We start from the raw sequence: 24,420 nt of genomic DNA, 5'->3' as shown, positions 1-24,420 counted from the left end.
TACAAGTGGCCATGAGACAAAATACTGGTCAATGAAATAGAAACAAGTTTTGAGTTGCACATATTCCTTAAAGGCAAGAGGTATCCTCCCCCTTCCCCTCTCCCTGGTGCCTGGAGCTGATGATGTGGAAATCATGAGGAGAAGGGAGAGCAATAAGATATATGTATGGAGACTGGCCTCTGACACAGAGGGATCACCATACCAGCTCTTGGTGATTACATGAGACTTTACATGAGAAATAAATAAACTACCTTGTTTAAGCCACTATTATTTTGGGCCCCTTTGTTATAGCAGGAAAAACATTACAGTAACTAATAAAGGACAAAGAACAGTCTCATGGGCCCCCAGCTATCAGCTAAGGAATAAAGCCTCATCCTGCCCAACCTCTTCTTTACTCAGCCTCCTATTTCACCCTCACCTACCCAGCCACCGCCCACCCCTCTGGTAATCATCAAGTCCTCCAACACCTCCCAGGTTTCCAGCAAATTTATTGCATGAGTCTCAAAAGTCAATGGCAAGGTAAATAAAATAAAAATGGGCTCAGGGAAGAGGGCCATGGGCACACACAGGGAGGGGCAATGAGTAGGCGAATTAGTTGGAGCAGGGGGATGCCTTTCCTTGGGTGTCACATCTCATCCAACCCGTAGTCTTCCTCGGGGAAGTCCCCCACTGTCACAACCGAGGGCTTGACGAAGGCGCCGTACTTGGCCTGGCATTCGAAGTAGCGTTTCCCATTCACGCTGCAGGGCATGATGCGGGAGGCAGTGGTCAGAAAGGGCCCCAACATGGCTCCCACCCCAGATGCTCACCCACACACACTTACACGTATAAGCACACATATGCACACGCAGATGCCCAAACGGGATTGCTTATTACCTGCCATCGTTTTTCCCTAGTGGCTCATCATAGCGGACGCCAACCCAGTAGCCAGGCTTGAAATCTGTGAGTCCTGCCCAGGGAGGAAAGCCCAATGAAACCTCTGGATGCAGCTCACCCCAGATTCATTCCCACCCACTGAGTACAAAGCCTATCCTGGCAAAAACCTCTCCTTGCTACCACCCAGGGCTACCTCCATCTCCTGCCCAGACTAATATCATAGCCCCCTTCACTGGTCTCACTTTCCTAACCCGGATCCCCTATTTACTCAACACCCCCAGTTGGAGGAGTCTGTAAAAATTTAAAGTAAACAGCACCGCTACCTTGCCCCAAACTCCTCAAAGGCCGCCCATCCCACTCGGCATAAAATCCACACTGCTTATGATCAAATGACAAGGGTGCTAAGACTATACAAGGAGGAAAGAATAGTCTTTTCAACAAATAGTCCCGGGACAACTAGATATCCACACACAAGAGAAGAAAGTTGGATTATCTCACGTCACACACATAAATTAACTCAAAATGGGCCTAAGACCATTATGCAAAACGTAACGCTATAAAACTCTTAGAAGAAAATATAGGAGTAAACCTTTATATTGGGCACTGGTTTCTTAGATATAATACCAAAAACGTAGGCAACAACAAAAAAAGATAAAGTGGATTTCATGAAAATTTTAAGATGTTCTGCTTCAAAGGACGCTAATCAAGAAAGTAAAAAGACAACCAACCTACAGAATGGGAGGGGAAAAAAAAGAATGGGAGAAAATATTTGCGAATCATATATTTGATGAGAGAATTGTATCTAGAATATATAAAGAATTCTTACAACTTATGGGCTGCATTGTGCCTGCCAAAATTCACATGATGATATCCTAACCCTCAATACTTCGGAATGTGACTGTATTTGGAGACAGGGCCTTTTAAAAGGTGATTAAGTTAAAGTGAAGCCATTAGGGTGGGATATAATCCAATCTGATTGGTGTCTTTATAAGAGGAGGAAATCTGGACACCCAAAGAGACACCGGGGATGTGCCCCCACACAGAGGGAAGACCACGTGAGGCCCCAGCAAGAAGGCAGCCATCTCAAGCCAAGCAGGCCTCAGAAGAAACTAAACCTGCCAAGGCCTTGATCTTGGGACTGCCAACTTCCGAAACACAGAGAAATACATTTTTGTCATTTAAGCCATCCGGTGTGTGATTCCTTGGTTAAGGTGGCCCCAGAAAACTAATACACAACTCAACAACAACAACTAAACAACCCAGTTAAAAAATGGGCAAAGGATCTGAATAGACAGTTCTCTAAGTAAGATACACAAATGGCTCATGGAAAGATGGTCAATCTCATTAGCCATCAGGAATGCAAATCAAACCCACAATGCTGTCCCACGTCGTACCCACTAAAATGGCTGTAATTAGAAAGACAGATAATAAGTGTGTTGGCGAGGATGCGGGGAAGCTGGAGCCCTCATACGCCGCTGGTGCGCCCATGACATGGCGCAGCTCCTCCAAAGTTAAACAGAGTGACCATGTGGCCCAGCAACGCCACTCCTACGTGCAGAAACATGAAAACCCGTGTCTACACAAAAACTCATACAAGAATGTCCACAGCAGTATTATTCGTAACAGACAAGAAGTGGAAAGGACCCAAACATCCATCAACTGATGAACGAGTCCGTAAAATGGGGTGTAGCCAATCAACGCGGCATCAGTCGGCCATAAAGAGAAACAAAGCACCGACTCGTATTACAACACGGATGAACCTCGAGAACTCAGTGAAACGAGCCAGTCACGGAAGACCACGTCTTACAGGATTCCAGTTATACGAAACGTCCAAAACAGTCTGTCTACAGAAACAACATTGATTAGTGGCTGCCCAGGACTGGGGGGGTCGAGGTTTCAGAAATGGGGAGTGGCTGCTAACGCTTACGGAGTTTCTTTCTGGGGAGACGAGAATGTTCTCAAATTGACTGTGGTGATGGCTGCACAGTTCTGTGAACATACTTAAGACCAATGAACTGTATGCTTGAAGTTTTATGGTATCTGAATTATAGCTCAATAAAGCTGTTATAAAAAAACAACCCGGGGCACCTGGGTGGCTCAGTCGTTAAGCGTCTGCCTTCGGCTCAGGTCATGGTCCCGGGGTCCTGGGATCGAGCCCTGCATCGGGCTCCCTGCTCTGCGCGAAGCCTGCTTCTCCCTCTGCCCCTCCCCCTGCTCGTGCTCGCTCGCTCTAATAAATAAGTAAAATCTTTAAAACAACAACAACAACACACCCAACTGCTCTCCACTGTCTTTGAGGCCCTGCATGGTCCGGCCTCACTCCTGCCCGGAACTTACCTCTTACCCCTCCCCTCATTTCCTTCCCAAGAGCCATGAGCCTCCCTCCCTAACTCCCTTCCTGGGCCTCAGACAGGCCCAGCCTGTTCTCGCTCCCGGCCTTTGCACTCCCCGTGCCCTCTGGCTGGAGCACCCTTTCCTTCATGCAGTCCTTCCCCTAGGAAGCCTCCGGGATCCCTCTCGAGGACGGGTCTGGTGCTGCCTCTCAGCTCCCACAGGCCCCCGAAGCTTCCCTCCTCCCCGCCCCCATCACCTCGGCCCGTGCCTTCCCCATCTCAGCTCTGACACTGGCGCCCTGTGCGTTCACCTCTGAACTGACCCCTCCGGCCTCCGTCTCCTCCATCACAATGCACGCTGTTCTGCCTCCACATCCCACTGCCCTGCATGAACACTCTGGGCTGTCACTGTCATTGCTGGGTCTGTCTCTCCTGCTGGACTGGGATCTCCCTGAGGGCTGGGTCGCCAGCACTGCCCACCTCCGGGCCGAGCAGAAAGCCTCCGTGGGCCACATACCTACATACATGACAGTGCCCCGGCGAGGGAGCTGCCCCGGCGCCCGCACTTCACAGCGGCTGCCCACAGGGATGGCGCTGGCCTGGCTCTTCTCCTCGTTCAGGCGCTGGCTGGTCTCGGCCTCCTGCTGTGCCCGCTCCTCTTCGTTGTAACGGCCTAGCTTGCTGCGCTTCAGGAAGGAGCGGACTGAGTCTGAGGGTGGGGTGGGGGACAAGGCTTAGACATGGTTTCCCTGGTGTGGCCTCTGGCCTAAGGGGATCACCTTCCACCCGTACAGGGCCAACATGCAGAGAGAAACTCTTCTGGGAGTTGGAGGGCTGCCACCCAAGCCCCGAGTCTCCCACTACAGCCCTGACTTCTCCCCAGGACTCCTGGGGCCTCTCCACAATCCAGAAACTAAAAGGAAGGTGCCTGCCTCCAGTCTTCCCATTACCCCATCTTCCTACATCCCTTCAGTATCATATCCCCTCCATCCAGCCTCTCTTCATCTTACTCACTACACATTCGGATCTGTTTTGCTCATGCCCCCAGGGGACCCTAACTAACCCCCCCACCCCAGACTTCCCTCTCATGCCCCCGTCTGCCGGCCCACGCTCCCTCACACCTCCCAGCCCCGACTCACACCCCACACCCTGTGCCCCTCCAAGCCCTATCTGTCTACACACCAACCTCATCCCATGCCCTCCACTTGCCATGTCTGTCTGTCCCCACTGCCCACACCACCAACCTCCCCACAGTGTCCCTGTCTGCCCCCGACCTCTGTCCACCCGCACAGATGCCTTCTGGCCCCCACAGGCCCCCATCCATCCCTCTGTGCCTGTACCTTGCCTCTGGTCATAGGCTTCTTGTGAGATCTGGTATTTCTCCACCTTGGACACATCCTCATACTCCCCAAGGTGGGCACCACTGTGGTCAATGACCTGTAGTGAGGGGAGGGAGGTCAGTGGGGAGCAGGGCCTGGCCTGGGAGGCTTGGGATGCTGGGGGCTGCACATTACAGCATTCCCTGGATTTAAGTCTCTCCATCTAGGAAAGGCCACATTCCTCTACCCTCACCTTTACCCAGGCCTTCTCTCCTCTCCGGAGCCTAGCAGAAGGGATGAGGACAGGTGGCCACACTGGCCATCTCCCCTTCCTCACCCCCATCCAAGCCCTCAGAGGCTGGATCTGCCCCCAGACAATTGCCACATGCTGCCGCCATCACCACTGATGGTCCCCAAGTCACTGGAACTGAAGGGTAGAGCTCAGGTCTTGCTCATGAGACTTTTGGGCAGCACATCTGCCCTCTTTGGATATCTGGGACCCTCCTAAGCTGGCCCCAACCTCCAGACCAGGAAGCATCTCTTCCTGTCCCACCCCCCAATATTCATTCACTCACTGTTGCTAAGCTCTTCCATGGCGCCCAGCTGGGCTGGGTGCTGGGTGCTAGGGACACAAGGAGTGCTCATTCTGCTGGGAGACCGACCCTAAACAAACACATCTATTAAACACCAGACGAGGGGCGCCTGGGTGGCTCAGTCGGTTAAGCGACTGCCTTCGGCTCAGGTCATGATCCTGGAGTCTCGGGATCAAGTCCCGCATCGGGCTCCCTGCTCAGCAGGGAGTCTGCTTCTCCCTCTGACCATCCCCTCTCTCATGTGTGCTCTCTCTCACTCATTCTCTCTCAAATAAATAAAATCTTAAAAAAAAAAAAAAAAAAAAAAACACCAGTCGATGACAAGGTTCTACATATATAAGTACCACAAAGAGGCTTAGGAGCATGAAGGGTGGTCAGAGAAGATTTCTTTTTTTTTTCTTTTTAAGATTTTATTTATTTATTTGACAGAGAGAGACAGCGAGAGAGGGAACACAAGCAGGGGGAGAGGGAGAGGGAGAAGCAGGCTTCCCGCTGAGCAGGGAGCCCGATGGGGGGCTCGATCCCAGGACCCTGGGATCATGACCTGAGCCGAAGGCAGACGCTTAATGACTGAGCCACCCAGGTGCCCCCAGAGAAGGTTTCTGAAAGGAGGGGATGCCTGAGCCAAGGTCTAAAGGCTGAGAAGGAACGACAGGCACCAAATCTCGGGTGCAGAAATGTCCTTAGCCCTTTTCAGGAACAGCAGGGACGCCATGGCGGCTGGAGTGGAGAGCCAGGGGAGGCTGGGAGACACAACAGATCACTGCAGACTTTGGCTTTTACCCAGACTGAGCTGCAGCCAGGGAGGCTCTGAGCCAGGAGCACCCTGACCCGACTCAGGGCCTCACAGCCTCCTTCTGGCTGCAGGTGGGGAGCAGACTGCAGGACCCCCCCCTCCCCCGGGAAGGGCTGCTGTGGAGTCCAGGAGTGAGATGGAGGCTGGGACAGGGCAGGCGCAGTGGGGGAGAAGAGCGTAGACTCCAGATAGATTCCGGAGGTGGAGTCCACAGGGTTTGCAGACAGACTGGATATAGGTGAGAGGGAAAGACAGGGGTCAGCAAAGACCCTCAGGTGTTTGGCCTGAGCCACTGGGCTAACACAGCAAAACAGAAACGGCCCTTTTCTCTGGCCAGGATCACTAAGAATTTCTACTTTCTGTATTAAGGATCTTGTAAATTTGAGGTGGCTATTATTTTAGGCAACAAATATAGGTTAATATATTTTATATACATACTCAAAAATTGTTTTTAAGTAATCTCTGTGCCTAACATGGGGCTTTAACTCATGACCCTGAGACCAAGAGTCACATGTTCTACCGACCGAGCCAGTCAGGTGCTTCAAATACAGGGAATATTTATAAACAGGAAAAGAATTTAAAATGAAAAAAAATTCCCCAGAGGCTCCACCTCTAGGAAACCTTCCTCAACTGACCTCAGAAGTGAGAGGCCTGTCTACACCTGAATCCATGTGTGAAAACCTCCTGTTTGAGGATGCCACGACCCGTGCGTGGCCCACCAGCATCCGGGGCTGAGGCTGCCCACTTGTCAGCCCGAAGTCTCAGTCCTGGGGGCCCAGCACTATCCTGACCCGCGCCCACTATGATCCAGGCCCCACTGCACCACCTGGACTATGGAAGAAGCCGCCTCCCTGGTCTCCCTACTCCTCTGGTCTTCTGCAGTCTGCTCTCCACACACAGTCAAAGGGAGCCTGTGAACACCTGAGCCAGACCAGGACTCTCCTGGCTCAGAGGCCTCCCCTGGCTCCCACTTCTGTCCACCAGAGGAGAGGCCACTCCTCAGTCCCTGTACTTAACTGTGCTCCCTTCCACCTCAGTGTCTGCACATGCTGTGCCCTTCTCCGGGAGTATTCTTTTCCTTTCCTCAGTTAACTCTTCCTATTTTCCAGGTCTCTGCTCAGGCATCACCTCTTCCAGGAAGTCCTCCCAGACCTCACTGATAGGTCAGGTTCCCCCAATATCAGCTCTCCCAGCTCTGTGAGCTCTTCCTATATGGCTCTTGTGTCTCTGACATTTCATATTTGTTCCTGTGAATGTTTAGCTAACATCTACCTCGCACACTGGACACAGCTAAAACAGACCTCGTCAGACCTGGCTCACACCTATAGCCCCGGCATAACACGGATGCTCAATGCACACTTAAGAGGTAACAAAGAACCAGTTCTCTGAGCACAGTGACTTCCAGAGTCATGCAGATTGAGGCGAAAATTCTAACTATAGTTCATCCTTAGGAAAATAAATTCCATCCTGAAGCTAAGTTTTATCTTGTGCAAAATGGGGTTAATCACACCATCTTCCAAGTCTTATTTTACGGATTCAGGTCAGTATCCAACAATGATTCACTAAGCATCTTCTCCGTACTATTCCAGGTGCTGGGGGAAATGCACAGTATGTCACTGGGTGCTAGGAGCTAAGGACAAAAACCAAGTAAAGTGGAAAAGAGAGGAGATTTAAATTTTATACTGAGGTCAGTGAAGGCTTCACACCCTCCAAGTGTGTGAGGAAGGGTGGAGTGAGCCATGTGAAGCCATATAAAAAAGAACCATGCAGGCTTAGGGTATATAGCACTTGCAAAAGCCCTGAGGTGGAGGTCACCTGGGATGCTGGGATATCTGAAGAGTAAGGGGCGGGGGGGGGACAGAGAGGATGATGTGAGTTGATGCATGCAGAGGTCCTCTGTGTTCCAACTTCTTCCAACGCATCCAAGTCTCATCACTCACCCTGACCCACCTCAAACTATGCCTCTGTACCCTGTTCCCTCCACCTGGCATGCTCCTCCCACCCCTTATCCTAAGTTGCCCTTTCCTCATCCTTCGGGTCTCAGCTCAGGCATCCCACCCCTCAGGAAGCCTCTTCTGATACTTCCAGGAGTCAGGTAGGTACCTCTCTGAGGGCCCCCAATTCCCTGGGCTTTTCCCAGCCCAGTTCAGACTACTCTGGCTGTCACTGTCCAGTGATGGCTCTGTCTCTCTCCCTGCTGGACTGGGGGCTCCATGAGAGGAGGGCCTATCTTGGTTATCACACAGAACAACGTACAGCAAGTATTTGTTCAATAAATAAATGAATGGAGGGGAGGTCTCACGTGGATGCGGCAGCCGTCGTCTACGGGGTACGAGCCCAGCAGTGCATCCTCCTGATCCAGCTTGCTGTAGAACTTGTCGTCAGGTCCATACAGCTCCAGTTCCATGCAAGAAGCAGGACTGCCCACCACCAGCTCTAGTTTACACTGCGCGGGGAGCAGCCGGTGGAAGGCTGTTAGCGGCCCCACCCTCTGCCCTGAGGCTCCACCCCTTGTTTTCTTTTTTTAAGGTATGTACTTGCAAATTTATATATTTTTATATTTTTTAAAGTAAACCCTACGCCCAACGCGGTACTCGAACTCACGAACGGAGATCAAGAATCGCAAGCTCTACCAGGGGAGCCAGGCGCCCCTAAGCTCCACCCCTTGTAACAACCATCATCCCATCCTTGCTCCTCCAAGAAACCCACCATTTAGGACGCACCTGGTTATCCCTGGCCACGCCCTATGCAACCTCTGATTTCCCCTGGCTTCGCCCCCAATTTCTGGAACCTCAGGTTCCCTCTAGCCCCGCCCCTCCGGGGCCCAGTCCCCAATCTGTTCAACCTTGGTTGATCCCCGCCCCTCCCCGCGTTCGGGGAGCCCCTCCATTTCTCCTTTGCCCCGCCCCCTCAAACGCTACGCCCCGCCCTCCGGACCCCGCCCCCACGGCCACACCTTGAACTCAGCGATGGTGAGGCTGCGACTGTACCGCTTTTCAGAGCGGAAGCTGTTGAGAGAGCTGCTGATGAAAATGGTCACTGTGGGCGCCGACAAGCCCGTCACCTCCATCTCGCCACACCCTGCCGGGGTCCGCAGCCCGGTCAGTCTCCTCACACCAGCTCCGCAGCCGCCGCCGCCGCTTCTGGGATATCAGCCCCTCCCTCTGCTCCCGACCTGGCCAATCCATGCTCTCCCGCAAACAGGGTCCGCCAATCGCCGCCGTATCTTTTCCACGCCAGGAAGCGGGCTCTCCCGTACTCGTGGGTAGGCCCAGCCAATCCTGAGAGGTCTTCCATGGTGCCTTGTTCTTCCAATAGCCACCCGGGAAACTGCCCGGGCGAGCGAAGGCTGAAGCCCACAGGAAGGACTGGCAAGAGTTACCTCGTCCGCGCATGTGCAGCCAGCAAAAAGCAATGGCTTCATTTATGCTCTCGGCCTTGCATATTACGTAAAGCATCGTATTCCTGGCTCTCGTACCATGCTATTCAACAAACGGGGGAAGCGAGGCTCAGAAGTTGGAGCCAATTACCGCAGGATATCAAAAAGACTGAAGCAAGTTATTAATCGAACCTCGGCGCAGAGCCAAGCACAAAGCCCCAGGGGGGCAGTGTGTGTGCGTAGCTCCGCCCCTCCCTTGGCGAAGCGACTAGGCTTGACCCTTCCCGCGACCGGTCGCGCGGCGGAGCAAGTGCGGAAGGCTTGCTTGGCGGGCAGTGCGTAGCTATGGAACCAGACGGTACCTACGAGCCGGGTTTCGTGGGTATTCGATTCTGCCAGGAATGGTGAGCCTGGGCCTGCGAGTGTGTAAGGGAAGCAAGTAATGGCCCCAGGACTGACCTCTGACTTCTCCCTCCCACAGTAACAACATGCTTTACCCCAAGGAGGACAAGGAGAACCGCATTCTGCTCTACGCGGTGAGCACGAGTCTGCGGAGTGCCCGGGTCTTCCCAGAACGGTCCACCTGTTCCCAGTGTGGCCCCAACCTACTCCACGTGACCCTTACTCCTTTTTACGCCTCCTACGCCTTTTGGTCTCGCCTCCTATCCCCCGAGTGAACCCTACTCTCTTGTCTTGCCCATCCCCGAAGTGATTCTCAATATACCCCGTTATCCCAACTTCGAGACTCCATTCTCTAGTCATTCCCTCCAGGGAAGACCCAGCCTTCCCTTCCAGTCGCTTCCCGGATCTCTCCATGACCCCCTCCCCGCCACACTCGCCCTCTCGTAGTGCCGGAATTGTGATTACCAGCAGGAAGCCGACAACAGCTGCATCTACGTCAACAAGATCACGCACGAAGTGGAGTGAGTGGCAGCACTAGAGCCGGGGGACGGGGTTGTTGGCTTGGGAAAGGCCTGGTCTGGGCATAATTATTCGCCTTCTATTCCCTCAGCGAACTGACCCAGATCATCGCTGACGTGTCCCAGGACCCCACGTTGCCGCGGACCGAGGACCACCCGTGCCAAAAGTGAGAGCGCGCTGTTGGTATTGGGGATGGAGAGTGGCTCGTCCTCACTGGGTGAAGGGAGGAGGGAAGGGTATGGTTGGCTGAGTGGCTGATTGTCCTCCCAGGTGTGGCCACAAGGAGGCGGTGTTTTTCCAGTCACATAGTGCCCGGGCCGAGGTGAGCGGCAGGAGGAAGGCTTTCTGCGTGTCCCAGGGTTGGTCCTCCCCGGGGGCAGGGATACCAGTATTGGGGGGGACCCTTACCACTGGGGAAGGCCCCTTTGCCTATTATCTTGGGGTGCGGCTCTGCTGGATGGAGGTGGTGTGTCGTACACATCCATGGGGTGCAGGCCCTTCCTAACCGTGCACCCTTTCTGGCAGGACGCCATGCGCTTGTACTACGTGTGCACGGCCCCACACTGTGGCCACCGCTGGACCGAGTGAACTGTCCTCTCCTATGTGTAATAAATTCTGTGTTTTGTGCGTGCATTTCGTGCGTTTATTTGCCTCCCGTGGGTTGTGTGGGATGCACATTCTCAAGCAGCGCGATGTAGGGCGCGGTGCTGCACGTAGGCGTCCGGCCTCGAGCAGGTGAAGCCACAGTCCTCACACACATGCAGCTTCTCACGGCGCTCACGATAAGCGTAGCTGGCCGGCTGCCCGTGCACCTTGGCAAGATGAGCTTCCAGTGAGCAGCGCTGTGTAAATGCTTTCCCGCAAGCTCCACAGCGGAATGGCCGGATCCCTGTGCAGAAGGGCGGGGGGGGTGGGTGGAGGACAGACAGGGCAATGGCCTCCAAACCAAAGCCTCTCCACCTTGCCCTCCATGAGCATTCCTGCATTCCTGCTCCGAGGTGTCCATACTCTGCCTGTGTCCCACCATGTGCTACCTCCACCCAGTGCAAACGTGGGCCAGACGCCTGTGTTCCCCACCTGCTCATCAGGATATTCCTTCCCCAGGAGGAGGAGGGAGGCTTTTCCTTGCACCCTTCCGTCTAGGACCTGAATCCTGTAGCCACTACTGTCTTCACGCTGCAGCCCTCAGCAGGCCTCCACCCTGGCACCACCTTAGCACCCACTGGCTGGGGGCTTAAGTAGGAGGTGTTCCAAGCCGCCTGATGGCTGAGTCTTCACCCCATGAACACAAACGCTGGAACATCCTGGGCACCTCTCTCCCATTTCATTCCAGACTTCCCTGGGGCCCAGCCGCCCTGCCCTGCCCCTGCCCCTCCTCACCGGTGTGAGTCCTCATGTGGCGCTTGAGGTCGAAGGCATCGTGAAAGCCCTTACCACAACAGTGGCACACGTGACGGCGCGCGGGGCTGTGGCACTTGAGGTGTCGCGTCAGCATGCGCTGCAGAGGGAAGGCCTTGGGGCAGAGTGGGCAGCCGAGTGTCCCCGGGCCCCTGGGAGTGGAGGCCGGCCTGCCCTGCATGTGCTGTGGGAGGGACATGGGAGTTAGACCCCCCGGCCAGAGCAAATGGAATACCTAGAACCAGGAACCAAGGAGGGCTGGGAAGGCTGCTATTCGTGTGTGCGAAGGCCTTCCCTGACCCTTCCCTGGCCTTGCCTTTACCTTGCTTTATATTTCTCCATAGCACGTCTTCCAACGTAACATAGATTTTTCTTTTTTTTTTTTTTTAAGATTTTATTTATTTATTTGACAGAGAGAGAGATAGCGAGAGCAGGAACACAAGCAAAGGGAGTGGGAGAGGGAGAAGCAGGCTTCCTGTGGAGCAGGGAGCCCGACACAGCCTCAATCTCATGACCCTGGGACCATGACCTGAGCCAAAGGCAGATGCTTAACGACTGAGCCACCCAGGCGCCCCGTAACATAGATTTTTCTAATTTTATTGTCTATCCCTGTAGCTCCCACCAGATTTATAAGCTCCAGGAAGGATGGAATTTTTGTCTTATTCCTGGTAAATATCCATTGCCTAGAACACTTCCTGGCTTTGAACAAATACTGAAATGATCCCAGTCACATTTCTATTCCGGCTAGTGCTTTCCTTCTTCCAGGGCATGCACAGCTGAATATCCCTTCTGAGAAACCCCAGTCTCCCCATCCTGCTCCTGTCACCTTTTCTGGTCTGACATAAAGCAAATCGCCAGGGGCGCCTGGGTAGCTCAGTCCTTAAGCATCTGCCTTTGGCTCAGGTCATGGTCCCAGGTCATGAGATTGAGGCTGTGTCGGGCTCCATGCTCAGCAGGAAGCCTGCTTCTCCCTCTCCCACTCCCCCTGCTTGTGTTCCCTCTCTCGCTGTGTCTCTCTCTGCCAAATAAATAAATAAATAAAACCTTAAAAAAAAAAAAAGGAAATCGCCATCCACTTGGCTTGAATCTTGTTCTGCCCCACTGGACAGAGGGATCTTGGGATAGGAAATGTGACTGCCCACGCTAGGGAAATGGTGCCTGGGATGAAGCCGAACAGTGAGCTCTACTAAGAAAGGAAAGGCATTCCCAGCAGAGAACAATAAGTGGAAAGGTCCTGAGGCTGGAGCAGCATGTGCAATGGGCTTGGGAAGTAAGGGGCAGTCAGGTTATGTGGAGGCTGAGAGCGGGGAGGGATGAAACCGAGCAGGGTCTTGTGGTCCAGCTGCAGACTCACCGCTACCCAAGGGTCTCCGAGGCCAGAAGACTGGTGTGCTGGAGGGCCCTGCTGGTTGCTGCAGTCTGAGGAGAGAAGCCAGACGGTGATGCTTTGTGTCTCACCTACCCCTCACCTCCAGGCCCAGTGAGGGGCCCACCTGGGACATAGGCATCTCCCCGGAGCTGATCAGGCAGGTGGCCCCAGTTGGGTGGCTGTGGACGCCGACTCCTGACCAGGAAGGCACGGGGCATCACCTCCAGGAATGGTGAGATGGCCCCACACAGACGACTGCTTCTCCCACCGACAGTCACACCTCAGCCCCAGGATGACTGGAGGGGGAAGGGAGGGAGGGAGGGGGGAGCCCTGGAGGAGACTCATTCTCTCCATGCAAATTTTGTGACCAGCCCAGGGAGCCGACTTCGCTGGCTCCAGTTACCTTTGCCTCGGGACCCGCCATTCCTCCCCCTTCTCCTACACCAGGTTCCTGAAGGCACTCTCCAGCCACCAGGGGCGGCCAAGCGCTAGGACCCCCAAGGACACCAAGGGCAAGATTGAAGCTTAGACAGCTCCTGGGAGTGGGAAAAAGGAAAGACTGCAGGGAGGCTGTCCTCTTAAAGTAGCAGGGCTAAGGACCTGAGAGTCTGTTTGCCAGGCAAATCAGTTACCAACCGGACATCCAACAGCCTGTTTGGTTATTCAAATCACAGCAGCTGTCTGAGGAAGCGGGGGTGAGGAGTGGCTGTGATTGCTTGCTCCAGAGGGTGGAGAGACAGCATGGTGCAGTAGGGAAGGACAAGGGGAGGATATAGGCTATGCATCTTCCAACAGGAAGCTCTACCTCTCTGATTTTCAGATGCCCAGAGCTGACGTTCAGCCAGAAACACTGTTCAGATGTAGCAGGTATTAGAATATTGGTGTGTTAATAGTCCAGCTCCTAGTGATTGCCTGGGACACCACTTCCCCACTCTCCCACAGTCCAGGAGCCAAAGGGGGTCACCTGACACAGCCAGGGGCTCCCAGAACCCCACCCCTACATTCAAGCGAGTCTGTGTTCTAGATTGATCATTGTCTGACCTCTTAACCCCTGGTTAAGGATTTTGAATATTCTCTGTGCAGTTACTTCCTCTCATTTATCCAGTCAGCGACTTCCTGAGCTCCAACTATGGGCCAGGCCTAGCTCAGCACTAAAAATGAACACATAACTTAGCCCATGGGAGAGACACGCCAGTAACAGTGCAGAATGACCAAAGCTATGATGGGGGATGCACAGGCAAAGTGATCCCAACTGCAACAGAGAAAACCCAGGGGGCTCAAAGGAGCCCAGAAGAGGCTCCTGATCCAGCCTAAAGGTTCAGAGATGACTGCTGGATGTAGCCCTGAAGGAAGATGAGGTTTCAGGTGAAAGGGGAGGGTGTTCCAGGCAGAGGGAACAGTCTACACAAAGGCTTGGTGGTGAGAGAAGCATTATTTCTTCATTTCTTCACACTCCCTGAGAGTCAGTCCTGCTGATTCATTTGGGGCAGCAAGGGAGGCGGGACTGAGAGTCTGTTAGCCCAGAGCTTTGCCACTTTCTCTCTGCAGAACCCAGGCAAGTCACTTCTTGCTTAGCCTCAGTTTCTTCATCTGGAAAATGGGACTAACGTGTCTCCCTATCACTGGTTTGTGTCAAAGATCCATGTAGATCATGTGGGGAGAGCGCTTAGCATGCAGCATATAAACAGGGTGGTTGTTAGGAAGTCTTGAGGGGTGGCTAGGCAAGCATGTGAGTTTCAGTCAGTCCGGCCATCTGTAAGTGTTAAGTGTCGGGACACCTGGGTGGCTCAGTCAGTTAAGCATCTGTCTTTGGCTCAGGTAATGATCCCAGGGTCCTGGGATCGAGCCCCACATCAGGCTCCTTGCTCAGCAGGGAGCCTGCTTCTTCCTCTGCCTGCCACTCCCCTAGCTCGTGCGCTCACTCTCTCTCTCTAGCAAATAAAATCTTTAAAAAATAAAGTTCTTTAAAAAGTGTTTTAAGTGTCTCCATCTCACAATTGTTGGATTTCATGCACCTTTGACTGGTGTGTGCAGCACAGGTCTGGCAGCCCAGTATCTAGGATCGGTCCAGCGTGGGAGTACAGGGCGCAAGTTGCACTGAAGAATGAGCTGGCAAATGGTTAGGGGGAGCCATCTTGTCTCTTTCCCCGTGCCCAATTCTCCCTGCCCAGCACCACGTCTCTTGGGGCAAGTGGTTCCTGTGTTACTGAAAACACATTAGGGAAGAAATTCAGGGCTGGGTGTCTTTATTTGTCCCCATACCCTTTCTGTCCCACTCCTCCCGTACCCCCTCGCTCCCAATAGGATTTCGACAATGGGGAGCCCCACAGAAGATGGGGGAGAGGATTTCTCCAACTCTCTCCCTATGAAGTTGCCAGGCACACAGCTCCCCTCACGGCAGCCCTCTCTCCAGGATTGGCTCTTCTGGGTCCCACTTTGCTCCCTTGTATCTATAGCTCAAGGCTAGGGTGGGAGTGACAGCTCTTCTCTGGGACCAGTCCAGGATACCATACCATAGGATTTCCCTATCCCCTGCCCACTTCTTTGTAAAAGATCCCTTCACTGAACTCTCCTTGAAACATCCTGTGTGAGCATTCTGTCCTCTTCCTGCTGGGGCCCTGTGGGTCCACAAACCGCATGCGCACACATTCACCAGCAGTGGTTTCTTAACCAGCCAGTTTGTCAGAGGAGAGATTCTGGTCTTTCCAGGGCAGAAGAGCTTAGCATTAAGAAGTGGAGAGTGGCAGACACACTGGGTCCTCTCTACCAGCCCACCCTCTTGTGCTGAGAGAACCCAATTTTGTTTGAACAGCGATATGGCCAGGACAGGAGAGATGGTTGGTCCAAGTGAATCAAAGCCATCTCCATTCTTGCCTACAACTGCTCTGAAAGAAGCGTCTAGGAAGGCTGAGCACCTTTCTTACTACCCTGGCAGCTGCCCTCCGTCGGGCCTTTGCTCCTGGTTAGCTGAGAGCATACTGCCCAAGTGCCGGTATGGCAGCCATGTTGCAGCTCTGAGGGCCTAAGCTGGGGGTGGAACTCAGCCTCAGAGGGTAACGGGGCCAGGAACATAATCAAGAGTAATAAATGTCCCTGCAGCGTGGGCCCCCACGCTTGCTACTTGTGCGTTGAAGACTTTTTTAAAGAATTTATTTGAGAGAGAGGGAGCAGAAGCAGGGTTAGGGGCAGAGGGAGAGGGAGACTCCGCGCTGAGCGGGCAGCCCAACGTGGGACTCGATCCCAGGACCCCGAGATCATGACCTGAGCCAAAGGCAGACGCTTAACCGACTGAGCCACCCAGGCGCCCCTGAAGGCTTAATTATGATACAGGGTGGGAGGAGGGGTACATTCCGCTAGGGAAAGGCTCAAGATGGTCCTCTGGGTATTCAGGGGCCTGGATGCCAAGCCTTGCCTCAAGGATCTTCAGTGGCCAGGCAAGGCAGGGGCAAGGAGAGAGGGTCCCCAGGGGTCTGTAACCTGTGGGGCAGGGCAGGGCAGGGGCAGGGCCTCTGAGAAATAAACAATACTGGGCATCTCCTTAGCTACCAAGATCAGGCGTCTTATTTAGGGGGGAAAATTGTGTTGTGAATATTTCTTGGATTTAAATGTCATGAAGCAACAAGGCCCTGCCCCCTTGAACCCTATTCTTCCTCCCATCTCCTCTCTTACCCCTTCTCCTAGCTCACTCCATTCCTTCCATATATGTTTGATCCCCCCAGCGGGGTGTTCACATTGGCTGTTCTGTCTGCCCGGGTATCTTCCCAAGATGTCCACATGGCCTGTGCCTTCTCTCCGGCCTCAGCTCAAATGTCACCCCGGAAAGGCCTTCCCTGGCTCATCAACCAGCACAACGAACTCCCTCAGCTTACCTACAGTTCCACCGATACTGCTTCAGTTCCTGTTTTGCTCTCTAGAAGGCTAATGCCACCAGGGCAGATGCTTTGCTGGTCTTGTTCCTCCCACTACCCCCAGCGTGTACGACAGACAGGTAACCCGCAGGACTTTTTGAACAGCACCATTGGTTGTGATGTGTGTTAGTTTCCAGAGACAGCAGAGGGCCATGGCCTTATGCTGAACGGTCTGGCTCTGCCACGAGGCAAGCCTGGGTTTGAGTCCCAGCTGTGTGGGATCCGGAGCAAGGCTGGATCTCTCCGGGCTTGTTTCTGGTGGGCCATGACCATCCGACGGAGCAGAGAGGGACTCAGGCAAGTGGTGGTTGAGGCCACAGCAAGCCGCACGGTGGGGCTGTGGTTCAGGGGAGGGCCCTCCCTTGCCTGCTTCCTTTTTATAGAGAATTGGGACAGTGGGGGCTTTTGTGGTCACAAGAGTGGCCTTCTTGGCAGACATGCCACATGGCTAGATGCCGGCTGCCTGGGGAAGCTGCTACCACAGCTGGGAGCTCATGGGATGAATCTGGATAGAATCTTCCTGCTGGGGAGAGAATTCCTTGTCCCAGCTGCTGGATGGCCTGGGCATGCTGCCCGATTGTCCAGTCACTGAGCTTGCTGGTCTCTCCTCAATTTCCCCTGCTGTAGGTGGGGACAAAAGCCTGGACCTCATAGGATCCAACCTGGGCTTGGCCTGGGGGCCCCGAACCAGTGGGGTGGCAGTGTGTGTCCTGGGAGCCAGGGTCTGGCACATGGTGATGGCAGTGGCTCCAGTGGGTTCTTGGGCACCAGTAAGGGGGCAGGGAGGAAGGGCTGGCCCCTCCTTGGGGAACAGCTGGGCCCCACTGGGCCAGGACCCCAACTGACCCCATAGCAGCTCAGGGGGGATGGACGACATGGCATCCAGGTGTTGGGATCATCATTATTGCAGTTCCCTAATTTCTTGGGAATGTTGGTCCCATTGATGGAGTCCTGCGCTGGGGCTGATGTCCCCCAGGTGAGACAGGAAGAGGAAGAGCAGGTGAGGGTACAATGCTACGTGGCCAAAACCTGCTGCATACAAATTTTATCCCTTGCAAAGTTCATCCACCCACGTTCCCCGGGCTGGTCCAACACAACACTGCTGTCCACCCTACCCTCCTTCCCCGCATCCACCTGAGGGAGCTTCGTGCATACGCCCCGACAGGCACCAGGAACCATTCCTCTAAGCTGTCAGTTTATTTGCTTAAGACACCTATCTCTTCAGAAGCAGCAGGGCTGGCGTGGAGAGGAGGCTGCTGGCCCTCAGTCCCCCCGCACCTTCCTCCGCACGGCCTGCACCAGCAGCTCCGAGTAGTGTTCCAGCAGGGCATGCAAATCTGGGCTGGCCAGGGGGCACAGTGGAGTCGGGGAGGGGGAGCCCGGGCTGCCCTGGGCCTGGGCCTGGGCCTGGGCCACGTCAGTCCCAACCAGCCAGTCATTGGCCTCTAACTGGTTATGGATCCAAAGAAAGGTGGAGGCCAGCTCAGTCCGTGCCTGCCACTGCTGCTCCGTGCTCACCTGGTCGCTGGAGACCATCTGCAAGGGGTACAAACCTTGTCAGGGGCCACCCAGCCCCGGCAGTCCCGGGGAGCCACCCAGCCCTCTCCCCTGGCCCCGGGGCTGGGCTCACCAGGCGGTAAAGGTCCAGGGCTTCTTGGAAGGTGGTCTGCAGTCTGTGCACGACAGTGCTCAGTTCACGGGGAGCTGGGGGCAGGACCCTGGCCGGCACCCCAGGCTCCTCCCAGTGTCCAGGGCTGCCCTGGACCAGACTGAGCGCATCTGGGGTGAGAGGGGAGGGAATGAGAAAGACACCTCCACTTTCTAGCTGGTCTAAGAGAGGCTGGGGTGGCTGGGCTGATCCCTCTGCCTGGGATGCTTCCCTCAGTCCCCTAAGGCTCACTTCCCTCCTGCTCTGCTCAAATGCCCCCTTCTCCTTGAAGCCTTTTCTCATTATCTGGCTGAAAACTCTAGCCACTGTCCCCCCCTTCTCACTCCCTAAACCCTTTTATTTCTGTCCTTAGCACATACTCCTTCGGGATACTCTTAACACTTTGCTTTACATTTAGTCTGGCCATCTCCCCAGTGAGGGTGCCCATTCTTTGTAGTCTTGTTGACCACCAAGCCCCATGTGCCCAGGGTCTAGAACAAAGCCCAACACATATGAAGTGCTCACTAAATATCTAAGTGAAAGAACGAACGAACAAATGAATGGCGCAACCCCTGAGCCGGGTCAAGTGCCCACCTTCAGAGCTAAGCCAGCTGTACACGGGATGAGCTCGGGGGACAATCCCTTGCCCCAAGAGTGGTACTTACCAGGGGTGGGCTCCAGGAGAGAGGTGACACTGCCAGGGACCCCAGGCCTGGCCTCTGGAAGTAGGGCACTGTTGGGGTGGGCAGGGGCTTTGAGGGGCTCGGGGGCCAGGAGCCTTGGGAGAAAGGTGGAATTGTGGAGCCTCAGGGAGCTTGCATCCATGTGGCTGGGGACTGGGAAGGTGGCTGTTGTGACGGTGACACTGGGCTGGGTGGCTGCAGGTTCCAACGGGGGAGGGGGCAGCAAGAGCCTGTCAGGGATGCTCGACAGGGTCAGCTTCAGGCTGGCCCGGGCCTCGTGGTTGCCCCAGGAGGACAAGGCAGGTTCTCGGCCCTCGCTGTTAGAGCTGGGTGCTGCCGTGGTGGGGATGGCCTGGAGCTCCTGGCCCAGGGGTGCCATCTCCCCCAGGGAGGAGGGCCTGTGGAGGGGCCTGGCCAGCTCAGCCAGCACAGGGTCCTCACTGTCCTCGGGGGAGGTGCTGCGTGACATCTTGGCCCGGGAGCCGGCAGTGGCCTCCATGTAGGGGTGGGTGGAGGGGCCGTGGACAGCCTGAGGCAGGCGTGGAGTGGGTAGGGCCGTGGGCGTCGGAGGCTTCCCGTCAGTGGGCAGCACTGAGGAGGGGGCACAGGGCACCAGGCCGGGGAGGCGGGGGGCTGTAAAGGAAGAAGTTGGCTCAGTCTCACACCCCAGCCGCAGAGCCGAGGGAGAGGGGCCCACCCCAGGTGGCTTCCGGGCCTGAGTGGACCCTGCCCATCCCCACTGCCCCACGGTTCGGATGGGCATCCAGGACCGTTTGCTGAGAAGCCCAGGCTGTTTGTCTGCGGATGGGGGCACTCACTCAGTGGGCGCCAGGCCTCCGGGGTCTCAAGGGGCTCCTCGGCCTTCTTCCCAGCGCGGACCTACAAGCACAGCATGCGGTGAGGACAAGGCGTCCAGGCGCGCAGCCCTAGGTCCGGAGGGAGGGCCCAGTACTCACGCTGGTCCTGCCTGGGGACGTGTGGCCAGTGCCTGCCCTCGGGGGCTCTGCTCTGGACCGGCTGCCCCCAAGCTCCGGGACTCTGACCTCTGGGGACTTCACCAGGTGCAGGGGCAGCCGGGGAGGGAAGCTGTGGGTGAACCTGTGGGAAGGAAACCAGGCGGTTGTGGCTGTCCTGGGGGTCCCTGAGGGGACACAGCCCCCCCCCCCCCGGGAGGGGCTAGAGAGATGGGGGTGGGGTGGGCGTTCACCAGCTCCTACCTGGATGTCTTCTGGAGGCGTGAGAGGAACTGGGCTGAAATGCTCAGCCGGGGATTGAAGAAGTCCTCAGCCTCAGGGGCCTCCAAGTCTCTCAGGGATCCATGGAAGAGCTCTAGGGGAAGATGCCAAGGGAGTCTTCAGAATCCCTCCAGCCACTCAGCCCTGGGCCCAGGAAGGCCCGCAGACCAGCAGGTGGATCCCCAGAAACGCCATCAATAGACCACCCACATGCCTGGGGGAGCAAACACAGCAGGGAGAAGAGCCTGCACGGCTCAGTCCTTGAGAGAAAACGCAAGCCCTCTTACCACCCCTGCCAGCTCTGCAGGGAAGCCCTACCCGAGACACCCACGCTGTGCCCAGCACTGGAAGGCCTGCCCGGGCAGGGCCCTACCCTCAGGGTGAGCGTCAGTAAGCGTCTCGAAGTGGTGGCGGAGGAACTTCTCCTGCTCAGGGGTCTGGGGCAGGGAGCCGTTGGATATGCCCGGCACCTCGGGCTGGGATAACTCTTCTGCAGAACCTGGGCATCCTGGGGAGAGGCGAAGGGGAGGCCAAGGGGGTGGGCAGGAGAGACTCATCAACACCATGAGTCACACAGACGCCCAAAGACGCCAGACGCTTAACAATGGAGGAAGCTGGCCTCGCCCGTCACACAGCCTGCTGCCACTAGACCGAGGACAGGCTAATGGCTCTGCTTCCTACACAAGGAAATGGGGGCTTAGTGGGCACCAAGTGCAGGGCTGATGTGGGGAAAGGGATTATATATCATGACCATCCCCGAGCAAGTCCCATGCACCATCTTCCCCACATCTGGCCTCTGCTCACCCAGCGTGGGGGGCATCATCATGTCAAACCGAGGGGCCGGGGCCGGCCGTGGAGGGGGGGCATGGTTGGTGGTGACGCTGCACTCCAGGTCAGCCTCTGACTCCCCCGAGTCTGGAGGGGCAGAGCGGGAGTCAGGAGCCCAAAGCCAGGCCCTCACGGGGTGAGTCAGGTAAGTGGCTCAGGTTCCCAGGGCTTTGGTTTTCCAATCTGGAGAGTGGGGGTAATAATACCCAGTCTCTGTTTTTATGGACCAGCAAGTTTACACTTCAAGGAAGTGGCAGAGCTGGGCTCCTGCCAGTCAGCAGTTGGGCTCGAGAATCCTCAGGGAACAGCAGGGACCATGTCTGCCTCCGTGATAGACTCTGAGCTTCAGGAAGACTGAGTCAAGGTCGCCATTAATACCCAGAAAGGGGCCTGGCTGGACAGATTACTGCAGGGTCTCCGCCTGCCGCCACTCACCGTCAGGTGGGCTCTGATCCTTCGGGCAGAATGAGGAGACTCTGAGGTAGGAGTCACCTTGCTGGTCTCTGGGCTCCCCCTTGATGTCCTTCGTGCTGTACTCGCTGCAGTGCCGGGGGTGGGGCAAGGGAATGAGAACATACTAGGTAGTAAACAGCCAGCCCCCACCCTGACCCCCTAGACATCTGTGCCCTGCTCCTACTGAGCACTGCCTCGCCTCTCCTGCCTCCTGCAAAGGCTCCCTGCACCTCCACCTGGAACCAGGGCAACTGAGGCTGCAGGGCCAGGCTCCCGTGCCACCCGGGCCTTACTGCTCTGCCCCACTCCCCCAGGCCCATGGGGAGAGCGGAGAGCAATTCTTCCAGCGCGTGCCTATCAGCTGAGGCCTCCTCTCTCCAATGCCTTAAGGCTTCCCTGGGTGCACAGGACACTCACCTGTCTGTCCCTGTGACCGTCACCTCTGCCTCCAGGGAGTAGACGATGAGCTCACTGTCCTCGGAGGACTCCCTCTGTAGGGGCAGGAAGGAGGGATGCCCCCCGCCGACATTCTGGGGGCTCTCCGACTGCAGGGTGGAGAGAACACAGCCATCTGAGGGGTCCTGGCAGCCAGGGCCCTTTGCAGGCCGCCAGGCGTACCGCCAACACCCACGATAACAGGGAAGACGTGCTGGAGCATCCCGCTGAGCCAGGGCCTGGGCCCGGTGAGGTGCTCATCCTGAGCTCCCTCTGCGCTCCTCCTGCTGGTTGGCAGCCCCTCTACGGGCAAGGCTCCAACCCTCCAAAAGCCGATGTGGGTGATGTTCAAGAACAAACTAATCCTCGGTGAGAGGTTAAAAGGCTGTGCCTCGGGTGGGGGTACCGATTAGGAGGGGCACGAGGGGGTCTTCCAGGAGGTAGAAGATACTCTCTATCTTAGGGCCTGGGTGGTAGATACATAGGTGCATACAGAGGCAATAACTTGTCAAGCTGTGTACCTAGGATTTGTACACACAAGTGTATGTGTATCATTTCACAATAAAAAAGACGGTTTATACAACAGAATGAAAGATAATTTTGTTTGGAAAATAACAGAACAAGAGCTAAAGTTGCTTCAGCACTTCTGAGGGCCCAGGCCCTATTGGTGCTGGATTCCTATCAAAGCCCTCTGAGGGCTTTCTTTTTATGACCATTTTTAAGAAATCTTTCTTTCTTGGTTATCTTTTTTTTAATGACCATTTCTTTTTTGAAAGCAGAAACCTAGAGAAGCAAGCCTCACGGCAAGTGGTCACACAGCAAGGAAGGGGTAAGGTCAGGGCTCTACCTGCTCAAATGACCCCCCCGCCCCCCAGCCAGCCACATGCCTGCTCTCGGGCCCAAGCTCTTCACCCCCAAGGGAACCACCTCCCAGACTCCTGGTCTGCCTGGGAAGTCTCACTTGCACTAGGCCCAGGGCCTCACCCTCCTGCCCTCCACCACATCATGTAATCATCTTGCACCCCTAGAGTGGGAAAATCAGCCTGATTTTCAAAATGATACCGCCGAGGCCCCAGGTCCCGGGTGGGCAGTCACAGTGCAGGGACCGTGGGCCGGGCTGGGGCGGTCTGTACCTCACTCAGCAGGGCCGCCAGGCTCTGGGGCTCCACTGTATCCAGAATAGAGTCCTCCAGGCTCTCGGGCTTCGTGGGGGTGAAGTAGCAATCCAGGTCCTGGGCATCCAGGATGGTCTTGAGGGGCTCCTGGTCAGCACGCTCCGCCCAGCGGCCATGGGGCTTGTAGCTGCGCTGGGCATGGAAGGCTGAGCCATCTGCCACGTCATCATCTCCTAGCTGAGGGTGACAGGGGATGGTGAGACAGCTAGCCAAGAGATCACCAACTCCAATGGGAGCCAGGGACTCTGCATGGACTCCATCCAGTCTCGGCTTTAAACACCACTCAGCAACGGCCTCCAGAGAAACATCTCCAGCCCGAATCTGTTAAATTTCAGAAGCGCACGTGCAATTGCTCTCCATCTATATGGATATTTCAGAGCGAACACATGTTGAAAGCAACTCCTGATCTTCCCCCCCCAGATTGACTCCTCCTAAAGCCTTCCTTATCTTATTCTTGCCTGTGCTTAGGCCCCAAACCTTGAGGTCATCCTTCATTCTTGTACTGTCCCTCATACTCTCCACCTTGTACTTCTTCAGCAAATTCTGTTAGCTCTGCCATCCAAACACATATGGCCACCTCTCCCACCCTGGTCCTCCCCAGCACTGCCTGCGAATAAGACTGTGGCCTGAGAGACAGTGGAGGGTGGGTGCTTGAGAACTCAGCTCTGGAGCAGCCCACGTCCTCGAATTCCTAGCTGTGTGACCCTGGACAAGTTACTTAACCTCTCTGGGCCTCAGTTTCTCCATCTGTGAAATAGGGATACGAAAAGGTCCTATACTTCAATGGGGATTAATGAGATAATACATACAAAATCCTTAGAACAGAGCCTGCACAGAGTAAGTGTGCTATCCATGTTTGTTGAATGTAATTCCACCCGTAGCATTTACGGATAAGGGGAAGCTTGGGGTCTTGAGAGACCTGGTCTGCAGGGGAGGGGATGGCAGGGAGGATCTCCCTGAGGAGCTGACAGTTAGGTTTTGACTGAGGACTGACACTGTTACTGAAATAAATCATCCAACCTCGGGTGTAGGATTCTGCCGCCAGCTTCTAACCCACTGGCTCCTCGCCTG

The 24,420-nt window shown here is 55.4% G+C and overlaps 4 protein-coding genes across 6 annotated transcripts in view; 1 reads left to right on the top strand and 3 right to left on the bottom strand.

The window, feature by feature from the left end:
* Positions 1-470: 470 nt before the first annotated feature.
* On the bottom strand, positions 471-9,068 carry TBCB (tubulin folding cofactor B). 2 transcript variants are annotated; one of them, XM_032390379.1, is made up of 6 exons: positions 8,874-9,068; positions 8,220-8,363; positions 4,550-4,646; positions 3,727-3,918; positions 877-949; positions 471-740 (listed from the first exon to the last, which is right to left on the bottom strand). In XM_032390379.1, the coding sequence occupies exons 1-6, from the start codon at positions 8,985-8,987 to the stop codon at positions 626-628; spliced, it is 735 nt and encodes a 244-aa protein (XP_032246270.1). In that variant the 5' UTR covers positions 8,988-9,068; the 3' UTR covers positions 471-625. The 2 variants fall into 2 exon arrangements, with proteins under 2 accessions (XP_032246270.1, XP_032246271.1); XM_032390380.1 differs by lacking the exon at positions 8,874-9,068 and adding an exon at positions 8,641-8,821.
* Positions 9,069-9,306: 238 nt separating this feature from the next.
* On the top strand, positions 9,307-10,850 carry POLR2I (RNA polymerase II subunit I). The gene is made up of 6 exons (XM_032390398.1): positions 9,307-9,700; positions 9,778-9,832; positions 10,146-10,219; positions 10,309-10,383; positions 10,488-10,539; positions 10,743-10,850. The coding sequence occupies exons 1-6, from the start codon at positions 9,642-9,644 to the stop codon at positions 10,803-10,805; spliced, it is 378 nt and encodes a 125-aa protein (XP_032246289.1). The 5' UTR covers positions 9,307-9,641; the 3' UTR covers positions 10,806-10,850.
* Positions 10,851-10,897: 47 nt separating this feature from the next.
* OVOL3 (ovo like zinc finger 3) lies at positions 10,898-13,202 on the bottom strand. Its single transcript, XM_032390394.1, has 4 exons — positions 13,109-13,202; positions 12,970-13,034; positions 11,598-11,799; positions 10,898-11,106 (listed from the first exon to the last, which is right to left on the bottom strand). The coding sequence occupies exons 1-4, from the start codon at positions 13,200-13,202 to the stop codon at positions 10,898-10,900; spliced, it is 570 nt and encodes a 189-aa protein (XP_032246285.1).
* A 4,932-nt stretch (positions 13,203-18,134) lies between these two features.
* WDR62 (WD repeat domain 62) overlaps positions 18,135-24,420 on the bottom strand; it is a 42,114-nt gene continuing 35,828 nt past the window's right edge. The window contains exons 22-32 of one of the 2 annotated variants that reach the window (XM_032390171.1): positions 23,308-23,526; positions 22,157-22,284; positions 21,722-21,825; positions 21,263-21,373; positions 20,804-20,966; positions 20,441-20,530; positions 20,180-20,321; positions 20,042-20,102; positions 19,206-19,856; positions 18,523-18,671; positions 18,135-18,428 (exon numbers count right to left, since the gene is read on the bottom strand). In XM_032390171.1, coding sequence (XP_032246062.1) covers positions 18,156-18,428; positions 18,523-18,671; positions 19,206-19,856; positions 20,042-20,102; positions 20,180-20,321; positions 20,441-20,530; positions 20,804-20,966; positions 21,263-21,373; positions 21,722-21,825; positions 22,157-22,284; positions 23,308-23,526 — 2,091 coding nt within the window. In that variant the 3' untranslated portion in view covers positions 18,135-18,155. Of the gene's footprint in view, positions 18,429-18,522; positions 18,672-19,205; positions 19,857-20,041; positions 20,103-20,179; positions 20,322-20,440; positions 20,553-20,803; positions 20,967-21,262; positions 21,374-21,721; positions 21,826-22,156; positions 22,285-23,307; positions 23,527-24,420 lie in introns of both variants that reach the window. The other variant, XM_032390172.1, reaches the window with a different exon arrangement.

Source organism: Phoca vitulina, unplaced genomic scaffold, assembly GCF_004348235.1.
Source record: "Phoca vitulina isolate PV1807 unplaced genomic scaffold, GSC_HSeal_1.0 scaffold58, whole genome shotgun sequence".
In the NCBI taxonomy this organism is placed as follows: Eukaryota; Metazoa; Chordata; class Mammalia; order Carnivora; family Phocidae; genus Phoca; species Phoca vitulina.
Note: the sequence above shows the minus strand (reverse complement) of the source record. Positions and strands in the feature narration are given on the sequence as shown.